The sequence below is a fragment of the Grus americana genome, chromosome 2 (genome assembly GCF_028858705.1).
Source record: "Grus americana isolate bGruAme1 chromosome 2, bGruAme1.mat, whole genome shotgun sequence".
In the NCBI taxonomy this organism is placed as follows: domain Eukaryota; kingdom Metazoa; phylum Chordata; class Aves; order Gruiformes; family Gruidae; genus Grus; species Grus americana.
The window spans coordinates 86,547,929-86,560,245 of NC_072853.1; the positions used below are offsets into that span (position 1 = coordinate 86,547,929).

General features: G+C 37.8%; 1 protein-coding gene across 5 annotated transcripts in view; it reads right to left on the reverse strand.

Moving 5' to 3' along the window:
• The window catches only part of CDH10 (cadherin 10), a 118,875-nt gene that overhangs the window by 12,692 nt on the left and 93,866 nt on the right, over window positions 1–12,317 (reverse strand). For 4 of the 5 annotated variants that reach the window (XM_054815392.1, XM_054815391.1, XM_054815393.1 and 1 more), the window contains 4 exons: window positions 10,702–10,889; window positions 7,810–8,063; window positions 5,744–5,880; window positions 3,341–3,462 (listed from right to left, as the gene is read on the reverse strand). In XM_054815392.1, the coding sequence (XP_054671367.1) occupies window positions 3,341–3,462; window positions 5,744–5,880; window positions 7,810–8,063; window positions 10,702–10,889 (701 nt within the window). Of the gene's footprint in view, window positions 1–3,340; window positions 3,463–5,743; window positions 5,881–7,805; window positions 8,064–10,701; window positions 10,890–12,317 lie in introns of those variants that run through there. The other variant, XM_054815394.1, reaches the window with a different exon arrangement.

The window sequence follows — 12,317 nt, forward strand, 5'->3', positions numbered from 1 at the left end:
TTTTTATATGGGTCAAATGACATGATAAGAAAAGCGAGCCCCGAGGGGAGAGCGGGAGGAGGGCAGGAGGGGCTCCAGGCGCCCCTGCAGAGATGTTCCTGCGGCCCCGGGAGAGACCCCGGTGGGGATGATATTTCCCTTCAAGCCCTGGAGAGGACCCCATGGTGGAGCAGGTTTACCCTGAAAGACTGCTGCAGCCCATGGGAAGGATTCAGGCTGGAGCAGGGGAAAAGTATGAGGAGGAAGGAGCCACAGAGAGAGGAGGTAGAGGAGTCAGGAATGAAGGTGAACCTGGGAAGAAAGGGGGATGGGGGGAAGGTGTTTTAGGTCTTTTATCTTTGTTTCTCACAATCCTGCCCTAATTTTAACTGTCAGTAAATTAAGTTAATTTTTGCCAAGTTGAGTCTGTTTTGCCAATGGTGGTAATTGGTAAGTGATTTCCCTGTCTTTATCTCAACCCATTTTCTTTTTCATATTATTTTCTCCTCCTGACCTGTTGAGGGAGAGAGTGGATGGGTGAGCACCTGGCTGCTGTTCGAGGTCAACTCATGCCTTCTTTTGTTTTTTGGCAGGTCATTTACAAAGGGAAAGGTCATTTGCCATAGGGAAGGTGAATAAGTAGGAAAAATATACTGAGCTTCCGTGTAAAATCTCTCAAAAGTAGAACTGACTTCTGCTTTCTACACTGATTCCTGTCTTTTACATTAGAGGATCTTTGGAGGCTGACTGCTGAGCTGCCAGACGTGTGGCAGCTGAGAGCTGACAAAACCAGTGGGAATCCACCGGCCCAGATGCCCAGCTCCTGGCTCTTCTCACCTGGGGGCGGAGGACAGCTGAACTTCTCTGTGTACAGGCCTGCAGCAGTCCCAGCATTTCGCTCCTTTCTTCCCCTCAACTCCTACCGAGTCAGCCTTGTACAGCTCACACGAATGACTGCCCCTTCATGCCATCACACCAAGATTGTCCTCATTTTTTTGGCGGGGCAGGGGTCGAAAGAACAACCATCAAAATGGCGTTCTGTCACAGGTGCTGCTTGTTTGTGGCTTGAGCTTTTTGGAACAGGGTATTCCCATTGTTTGGAAGGTCATGGTACCATCTGACATCAGCAGTAACAGCAAGCAGGAAAACAATCACAGGCCCTTTGAGTCACTCAGACTCCAAAAATCACATTTCAGAAAAAGTACTCTCCCTCTCTTGCTATATTTATGCATATATGTGTATATATGGATATACACACACACCTATATATATTATATACAGTGTGTGTGTCTAGATATGTGTTTATATATGTCTATATATTTTTTACATACTTCTATATAAATCAAGTAGATAGATAGAAATTTTAAGGGAAAATTAAGAAACTGGAAAACTATAATATTCATTAACATATTTGTCAGTAGGAGATAGGCAATATTTAAATGAATTCCACAGAATCTGTGACTGATGAAGTATCGTAATAGTTTCAGTGATCTAATGGAATATTTAAATTTGATCATGGATCAAATGGAATTACGAAAACCTGACAGGAAAGAAAAATAGGATAAATGTGGGAGGAATCAAACTTAGAGAATCATGTTCAAGTATAGATTCATTAGATTCAATCTCTCAGGACAGACTGAATTCCAAAATAAAAAGTCTTATTTATGATCTACCAGTAAGCAAGAAGAATACAACTACATTCAAATAGATCATTCATGTTATCCTGCATTGCATTTTTTTCATTTCCTGTGAATTATTTCCTTTAAACAATCACTTGCAACTCAGGTTTTTTCTTTTAAAAAAAAATGTTTAGAGCCCTTTTAGTAAACTTCGCACTTTTTTCTGATAAAGGAGACACTACTGAGCTCTATAGCAATTTAAATAAACATTTATGGATATGTACACTTATTTAGCTTCTTATTTATTAGTCATAAATGGCTGCTGTGGGTTTTTTCAACTTTTTAACTGATAACCTTTTCTGAATGTAAACAGAAAACCAGGTAATGCTGAAATAACTTTTATATTTACTTTTAAATTATACTGTCCTCAATATGCTAGATAGCTCAGAGTTATAGAGTTCCTCAAAATATGGTTACATGAAAAATATAACTGTGCTGTTAAGCATTTCCTGTGCCCTCTATAGTTAGTAGCCTGGACAGAACAGATTCTAAAACCTCAAATGGGTAAGATTTGTAGATTAATGCATTTAGGTTTTTTTTTACCTAGGACTTTTTTGTGAAACTGGAAGAGGAAAATTCATCATTCTACTTTTCCAATTCTTAATCCATATCTGGAAAATTATTTAAATATTATTTTAGTATTTATAGATGAAACTGCAACTGTCAAAAATTCTATATGTTTAGCCAGTGATTTCTATTTATCTAACAGCTTGAATTCTCTTATAACTCTCATAACAGACAAATGCCCCTGCTCAGTACCTTTAGATATTTTATGCATTATAAATTTAGACCTTAAATCCTCTGTTCTAATTTCCAACTGATGTTACTCTAGAAAGGAGAATGGCAATCTGAATGTGAAATTTGTAATAAAACCTGAATGCCATACCTGTAGGACTCAAACAGTTAAGACAAGCCGGCACTTCTCCCATGTTCTATTCAAAGGTGCTAAAATGATTGCACTGAGCTACTACTGCTACCATTTTAAAGGATTTATTATTGGCTGATTGTGCTTTGGGACATGCTGTGCTGTAATAGGAAAACAGTTTTTTAACAGTTCTAATAAGCATCTGCTTATTAAGAACTAGATATTAAGCAGTGCAGTCATTTTGCTTAAATTGAAGTACACATTGTGTAGCCTCTAAGAGACAAAACAAAATATTATGTTACTAGTTCAAAAATTGTACGTTTTATATTTTCTTTTCAAGTGTTTCTGGTGCAATAATAAAAGATAAGTCTAACAATCACGAAACAAACAAACAAACAAACAAAAAAGGTGTGACAGATGTAGATGTCTGTAATCACCATCAGCATGGATTGAAATATATCTGAATTTTGCTATTTGAGAGTTACTGAAAATACAGGGTCAAACTTCTTAGTAGTTACATATAACATTCTACTTGATGAAGATAACAGCAAAACTAATTATGACTGTCTCTTGGACATATCTATTCAGGATTTAACAGTAAGACAGGGTTAGTTAAAGAAAAGTGGTAAATCACACACTGATGCTGTTGTAATATTGATACTTCACTCTAAGGCTCACCTTAGAGCTACTTTGCTTTCATTTTTAACCTTTCAAAAGTGATTTCGGACATGATTTCTCCAAAGCAACAGGCAAGAATGATCTATAGTTGAGTACTGTAGCAAAACTGGATAGCCGGAAGTGTTTATCAAAGGCATACCTGTCCAGCTCTTGCGTTTTCACAGACAAAAGTGTCGTAAAAGACAGCAAACTGTGGGGCATTGTCATTAACATCCAAAATTCTTACGTAGACAGGAACACGAGTAGTATCTTTGGGGTTGTCTGACAGGAGAAGAGAGAAGAAGAGTGAGTTTATTTTCCTACAAAAAGTTTTCTGTTTTCTTCCAATTTTAATGAGCAATAGACATGCAAGTTTACGTATGAAACTGATCAAAAATTAGCATACAAACTGATACCAGGTAAGAATCAGGCCTCCTAAAAAATAAGGAGATATTTTGCTTAGAGTAAGAAATAAATTAAAGTATTGGTATCTAGTGAACAATTAAGATTTTACATGAAAATAGGGGCTGCAACTGTTAAGAATTTATGAAAATATAGTATATGAAAAGTATGCCCACTACTATAATGACAAATTTGATTGTTTGGTGGGCTCATGAGTATTTTTCTGCTGAAATGTTTTGATTTTTAATTTTAAAATTATTTGTGACTTTTTGTTTTACATAGAAAAGACATTATTGACTTTGTGTGTACATATTTTGAAAATTTTTCAAGCCTGACTTTCCTCTCTTGTGCCTTAATTACAAGTGAGAAATTCCAACAAAGCTAATGCAAGTATCCCCCAAAAAAATCTAGTAAAGGATCGATTAGAATCAGAGTTTGTATGTTTAAACTGCCTTAAAAAATGTGAATGCAGATTTTCAGACCTTAGGTTAAGAAACAAGAATAGTAACCTCCCCCTTGCCAAATGCCAAGCCCCCAGTATTATTCAGAGTACACTCTCATTAGTATAGGTTTATTCAAGAATAAAAGTGTCCCTGTTCTCACTTGCTGATCTAGTTGCCATACCAAGAAAGTGAAATAATAGCTGGGAGTAAAAAAGTGCAGCCATTTCTTGGAATTCTGCTCGATGGTAGCTAAATATGGTCTGATTTTGCAGCTTCAATGGAATGGGATAAGTAACAACAGAGATGATTCAAAATTACTAATTTTTTTTTCCTTTTACGATGCTTCAAATAAAACAGTAAACATTTAGGAGTAGCTGACATTAAGTTCACTTATTAATAACACCTTTGCTACAGGGTGTGATGTGGATCTCTTTGATATCCTGAATTGTTTGAAATGGCAGGTTTAGGGCACTGTTTTCCTTTTGCATTTTTGTACTAACTTTCCAAATAAGTTCTATTCTTACCACTGCTTTCCGATTGTGTCGTGCTTCACAGGTAATATTTTTAAAGATTTGAAGACCTAAATCTCCCCCTTCACTTCTTTCTTCAAAATTAACGTACCTTTTTGGAGAATGCTAGCTACGCCAACTAGGTCCAGAATGTAAATTTGCTCAAAGTAGCCTGACAAGGAAATAAGTTCAGCACTGTGATATAATCTTACAAGGATACTGAGTTTTTTCATTCTATAAATACTTCTGAAATGTATTCTTACAACATTGGGCAGCACTGTGAGGGATTGTAAGCTCAGGACCATGCATCACAAGATTAAAAAAAAAAAGAGTTTTAAAAAAAAAAAAGTACAGCTACCGAGTATGCTTGATACAACCAGCCTATTAGTCTGGACAGAAACGGGGACAGGCAGGCTAAGAGTGGTTAATTGGCTGGACACGATGTTCCATTTAGTTCTCTGCAGTGCAGTTCTTGCCAGCCATGTTTCACTGCCAATCAGCATTTTTTTCTTTTTTTTTTTTTTGATTGATATAGAATTAACCCTAAAAAACCCAGTGTCTTTGAAAGCAAGTGATCCTCACTAGCAGATTTCAAAGATCAGACCTTTGTCCCTTAGAAAATTTTCTGTTAGGCAATTAGAGTTAATCTCAGTAACGTAGCAGGTTTAGGAGGATCTCTGCTTTCCTGTTTGTATTTTTAACATGCAAATGTCTACAGAAAGCTGATTTAAATAGTCCAAGAAATGCTACAGCTTAGGGATCAAATTGAACCTAACTTGTAAGATGTATTGATTCCAAGAACTGTAGGTGTAGATACCACAGGAAGAGATAATGAAATTATTTCTAAGGAAATGAAGAAAACAATAGAGACAAAAACATAGATTACCATCCTGAACTCTGCTACTTTAACAGTAAAATCATGTCATTGTCCTCAAAAAAAAGGAAGAAAACAGAATTACTCCCATGTTATTATTTAACTGGGTAACATTTCAGAAGTAACTTGGACATTAAAGGTGAGTGGTGGAAGTAGGTGAGGAAAAAAAGCAATGACGAGACAGCTGTTGTTAGCTACCCCCAATTTACTTTCCCAGAATATCTAACAGAAAGGGGTGAGAGGGAAGGAAGGGAGGGTTTTTTCTCATGAAGTCACAGCTGTAACTTTGCAGGCTAAGGAAAATTGAAAGGAAAAAAGAGACCAAATTGGCTTACTGATCTCAGCTGCTATAACGCTAAGATTGTGCCATTGTGATATCTCACGGTCAAGTGGCTTAGAAGTATAGATGGACCCATTTCCAGAATGAATATTAAATATCCTGTCAAGGTCAGTATGACGATCCAAAGAAAACCTAAATATGATGAAGAAAAAGTATAGTCAAAATGATAGAAAATGGAAGAAAGCATACGTTTCACAACAAGTCAATATAGCTCTTAGGTTCTATATAGTACATTACAAAGGTTAGTTTTGAGAAGACATACATTTAGTTTCTATAAACACTTATGAAATTCTCAAGGTGAGTTACCTGGATGGTTGCACTCACAGACTTGCAGTCAATGGTTGGAGACCAGTGACGAGTGGTGTTCCTCAGGGGTTGGTACTGGGACTGGCACCATTTAACATTTTTGTTGGTGACATGGACAGTGGGACTGAGTGCACCCTCAGCAAGTTTGCCGACGACACCAAGCTGTGTGGTGCGGTTGACATACTGATGGGAAGGGATGCCATCCAGAGGGACCCTGACAGCCTTGAGAGGTGGGCTCATGCGAACCGCATGAAGTTCAGCAAGACCAAGTGCAAGATCCTGCACATGGGCTGGGGCAATCCCAAGCACAGCTACAAGCTGGGCAGAGAATGGATTGAGAGCAGCCCTGAGGAGAAGGACTTGGGGGTGTTGGAGGATGGAGAGGCTCAACATGAGCCAGCAATTTGCGCTTGCAGCCCAGAAAGCTGACCATATCCTGGGTTGTATCATAAGAGGTGTGACTACCAAGTAGAGGGAGGTGATTCTCCTCCTCTACTCTGCTTTCATGAGACTCCACCTGGAGTACTGTGTCCAGCTCTGGGGTCCCCAGCACAAGAAAGACATCAAGCTGTTGGAGCAAGTCCAGAGGAGGGCCACGAAGCTGATCAGAGGGCTGGAGCACCTCTCCTATGAAGACAGGCTGAGAGAGTTGGGGTTGTTCAGCCTGGAGGAGGGAAGGTCCCAGGAAGACATTATTGTGGCCTTCCAGTACCTGAAGGGGGCCTACAAGAAATCTGGAGAGGGACTGGTTACAAGGGCATGGAGTGACAGGACAAGTGATAGGACAATTGCCTTAAGCTGAAGGAGGGTAGACTTAGATTAGATATTAGGAAGAAATTCTTTACTGTAAGGGAGGTGAAAAGTTTCAACAGGTTGCCCAGAGAGGTTGTGGATGCCCCATCCCTGGAAGTGCTCAAGGCCAGGTTGGATGGGGCTTTGGTCAATCTGGTGTAGTGGGGTGTTGGAACCAGATGGTCTTTAAAGTCGATTCGAACCCAGACCATTCTATGATTCTATGATAAGTATGTGGCAATTGACTTCAAAGTCAGTAAGTAAAGTTCTTCTGCCAGAATGCAATTTTTGTACTTTATTCAGTATTTCAGACAACACACTTGGAGAGCATTGCCTTACTTGTTTCTTAAAGCTTTTGCATTATAAACAAACAAAAACCCCATACCAAAATATAGTTTACTATATTCAGCTAGATGTGATGTAGCATGTAATATCTAGTAGTATACATAGAAAAGATTTTAAAAGATATTAATCTTTAAATGTCTAATTTCTTGGGGTATTCAAGCACATACAAAGATAATTTTATCCTGTACAGCGATCACTCTTGCAAGCCTGCTAAGCAGGAGGCACCAACCAGAGCAGGTCAGATCAGCACTGCATAGTTTCTAGGACTGACCAGAGGAAGCATTAGAAAGTTATATCACCTTCCTGGGCCACAGACTGGTTTGGCACTTTTTCACAATGTGAAGGAATAAGCAGTCCTGAAGAGCCTCCTTGAAATCAATGTGTAATTTTATAAGCTTTCTGTGATTTGAAGTACTAGAAAACTTTTCCTGTCTCTCTTGTGTGCAAATGAATGAGCATCATTCTCAATTCTGTCTATCTGTGGGACACTAATAAATAACAGAAAAAAAAATTAACATCTTCTTCCTGTGTGCAATGTATACATGCAAATTCATGTTGTATTAATATTTCTCTTAAATTCTTTAGCAAATTCTGTGTTTACAGAGACTGGAGTATTACCTTATGGGACTTGAGGCCGAATCAGGATCCCGTGCCATTACTGTTCCTATTATTGTCCCCAGCTCAATATCTTCATGCACCTCAAAAAGGTAAGAAGATCTGCTGAAGACAGGAGCTTCATCTACATCTTCTACAGAGATTTTCACAATAGTTGTATCTTTGAAAGGCCCAAGATAATAGAAGCGTGGATCCACATGGGTATTCTCAGCTTCTACTTTCAAGGTATAAAGTCGTCTTGTCTCATAGTCCAGTGGCTAAAAATGAAGATGTTAAAGTTTATTAAATTACATTACGTATTGATGGATTTTGACCTATATACGTAATGGGAACTGAAGACGACTCAAGCCTTGTCTGATCTTGCCCTGGGTTAGCAGAATCCCAATACAGTTCACATTTTCCACAGCATAGGGATCACTTTCTCTAAGAAGAAATTTCCATTGTTTTTAGAGGAAGTTTCTCTTCCTAAATATGAATTATCATAGCAGCAATGACAAAAAGTTTTTCAGTGCAAATTTATCGATTATTTAAAGAATTTTGCAGCTGTTTCACAAGCATATGGATTTGAAACAATCATATAAGCACTTAAAATATTTGAAATACAGCCTTGAAATACTGACATTTCAGAACAAGGTACTTAATACTGTATTTCTTAGGAAGTACTATAAACTTTTGGATACTCAAAATGGCCTGAGTATCCTTACTGTCAAACAAATATACCTGGCCTTAAATATCAGAAATGTTTTAGGTTTCTTTTAAGGAGGGTGTATGTGTTAAAGTTCTCTGTCTCTGGAGAAACAGTAAGAGCTTAATCTCGTTGCTTTTCATTTAATGAATCAAACATCAGAGATTTTTTTTGCAAAATAGATTTGACATTTTTGTCAGGAGTTCCTTTTTAAAATGGAAAGAGGAAAGGTTCAGGGTTATAATTAGAAACCATTTTGAATAGAAAAGAACCTCTATTCCTTCAAATTTTTCTGTCTGTCATAGATGAAATGTGTTAGCTAATTAATGATACTGAGGAAATGAGCAAGCTGAGAATTTACCTTTCTGACACAAAGAAGACTTCATTAACTTGCCCAAAGTCTCAGGGGGATATCAAACTAGTGGTTCTCATTCATCAAAATGGGTGGTAGAAGACTTGTTTTTTCTGCCTAACTGCTTTTAAATACAAATTAATGTTCATGAAAGATGCCAGAGTGACAGCCTAGAAGTTTAAATATTCTATTTAAGAGCAGAAAGATGCAGTCCAGTGAAAGAATGAGTTTCCCCACTGCCCCAAACTTGTTTTTAAAAGTAGTTAGAGCAGAAGGGAGAATATCTATGAATGTAATTGAGAAATGCAACACGGTGCAGCTATTTAACCTAGATCTGAGACTATTGGTGTGTCTACAAAGTGCAGCATGCTGCTCTTAAGGGATGCTGGCTTCCAGCCTAGAATCAAAGAAGCCATGTTAGTCCTGCTTTATTCTAATTAGCTGGCTTAATCTGCCAGAAGGTGTGCCATGCAGATGTAGTTAATTTGTTACTAGTACATTCACATCCAGTTTGGACATCTCTTCAGGCTATGCTGAAAAACATGGATATGAAATGTGTGGATTATACAGGTATTCCAACATATCACCAGTAATGAACAAAAGTGTTCATTACTGAGCATATCTTCTTCCTTGCTCATTAATGGTGTTGTCTGTGCTATCCGAATGAACTACTTACTTATCGATATGAGAAAACATCCTGAAAATTGCAAAATGTGTCAGATTGCTAATGACAAAATGAGAAGATCTTGTTAATTCGTATTTATAGGTTACTTTTTTGGAGCTGCTGTGTTATAACTTCTGAATTTTTTATGATTGACCCAGTTATTAGACTGTTTTTTCAAGACTCTATTGATTTAATATAGTAGCAGTCTGAGTGAAAAATCTGAAGCAAGAAAAAAGCATCTCAAGAGAAGCCTTTGCAAACTTCTAGGAAAAGGAAAAATATTGGTCCTCGAACTTCGTATTTTCATTTCTTCCCAGATAAACTACAATGCTAACTATGAACATAGAGTTTAAAAAGGAACACACTCTGGTCTTTGCAGAACTTATCTTTTCCTTGGTTGCCATTATCAAGAGATGTGGAGATATATTTTATATAGCATTTAATTCCTTATTCTATGCTTAAGGGGATTTGTTTCAAAAGCTAATATAAACAATGCTTCATGTTAGAAATGCTGCCTGAAGTCTTTTTCAACACATCTTAAAATCCCAAAGACAAGGACTGAGGGACTTCTGGAAGGGAAATTGTTGAGGAGCAGGAGAATAGCATTTCTAAATGTGAGATCTTACACCTCTGAAAGTGCTCTGACATGCAAGACAGGGCAGAACTAAAGGTAGCTCTGAAATAGGGACACCATCATTATTCACCACTCGTGTTAACCAGCTGACATGTTGGAAACAGGAACAAAACAATATAGCTTGCGATTCAGCTTCCATGAGCGTGTTTATGTTCTTGCATACACTGGTCACCTAAATTGATGAGAATCCCCTAGATAAGGAAAACCTATGTCTCTCAGTAGTGAGAGTGAACAGCATATTGCTTGCTGAAGAAAATAGGTTACACGAATACCGAAGTCTGTATTTGAAATCACGGAGATAATTAGTACTGGGGGTATTTTTTACATACTTCGTTGGCAATAATGCTTTAAACCTATGCTACATCTCAGATATTGTTACCACCTGTTATTTCCAGTTCATCTTAAAAGGAACGACTACCTTTCAGTCACTGATGGGGGAATGCTTGCAAGTGTTAAGCAGTTAGAACATGTCATCATATGATCTAAGCACTTTTTTCCAATGAACATTTCTGGCGTAACATTGACACCAAAATCATTTAGTGAACATTGTTGATAGACACCTTTCGCACAGTTATGATGCCTTCTTGTGTGTCCTTCTGTGTCACAATATCAAACATATCTGTCCCATCGCCATCTATAATTCTGTACTCTACTTCTGCATTTTTTCCAGTGTCTGCATCTGTGGCTTTGACGCTGCCAATGGCTGTCCCAACTGGGGAGGACTCGGGGATGCGGAGGTGGATGGTACCTGTCAAAGAGACAAAGAGCCACTCAGGAGCCCCACAAGCCATTAGACATGCATTAAGTAACGTTGTGTCACACGATAGCTGATTACATATTTTTTGTGTATCTCTTATTCTAGGGAACTTGCCATTTAAAACTGGGAGGATGGGCAAAATGTGAGGCAGAGAACTATGCAGAGGAAAACTTCAGGTAGAAGATTGAAAACAAAATTGTAGAAAAACAAATTCATAGAAAAATAAGATTGAAAGGGACCTCTATTCTCCTATCTCAAAGAGGAATCAACTATGTCTCTACTTTTCTTGTCTATGTCATTCCTGAAACACCATCTGGAAATACTGCTCTGTGTTCTTTTCAAGCTCCACTCTGCTTTTTTCCCCTTAATATCGAAGGTGAATCTTTGGGATACATTTTACATCTATTTTATCATGGAAGCAATACAAAGAACAGAATCCCCTGACTTTGCTGGCGAATTCTAAGCAGCAGACTGACATTTCAGCTTTCAAAAACAGATAGTTAGATACAATATTAAATAAATTTGAATGACATCTTAATGCAGGGACTGATTTTTGAAAATCCACAAGCAGAAGGTGTACCTATGCTTGTTAAAGCAGTTAATTCACACTTAAATAAGGCTTATGAACATTGCAATTTTGGTTTTTTGCTAGTTTTCCTAGCTCAATTGTGTCCCTTTATTGTGGTGTCATACAGCTGATAAAAAAACATGGGAATAAAACTCTCATCACTCAGACATGCTGCAATAAATTGAAATAAAAATCTTACCATACATTTTAGTAATCTATGTCCTAGCCTTACTGTGAAAACTGTAAATAAGGCTCGAGATCTTTGGTCCCATCTGTCAGAACATACGGTATGAAAACATGTGGGACACCTAATGCGCTAAGAAGAATTCTCAGAAAAAGATTTTAAAATGAATGCAGATACAACTGTCATTCCAAAGATGAAAGTTAAGTCATCAAAGATCTATTTAAAAATGTTTTAGTCTCTGGCCTTAGTTAAGTGTTCCAAGATTTGCTGTTTTATTTAGAGACTTCCTAAGGTAAGGAAAGTGAGTTAGAAAGATAGTTCAGTTAACAGTAACACAAAAGTGGAAGTAGTAAAGGCCAGCAACCACAACAGGAAAAAGTTGAACAGGCTACCCAAAAGGCAGCACATATGTACCTCATTACAAATAAGAAGTACAGAAAAGTCCATAAAGTGAGTTATTAGTTTTGTGCGATCAGGAAGAATTGTGGGGAGAGAGCGGTGGCAAGGCAGTACGGAAAGGCCACTGACAGCATGATCCTACCATACCTTCAGGAAAGCACAAGTGACTCATGTGAGGATTATCAGTGCCTCCTAATAGGCTATAATACAAGCCAGTGTGACAGTCCGACAAAGGAACTGGTTTTGGTTTTGTGTACACTCGCTAAAA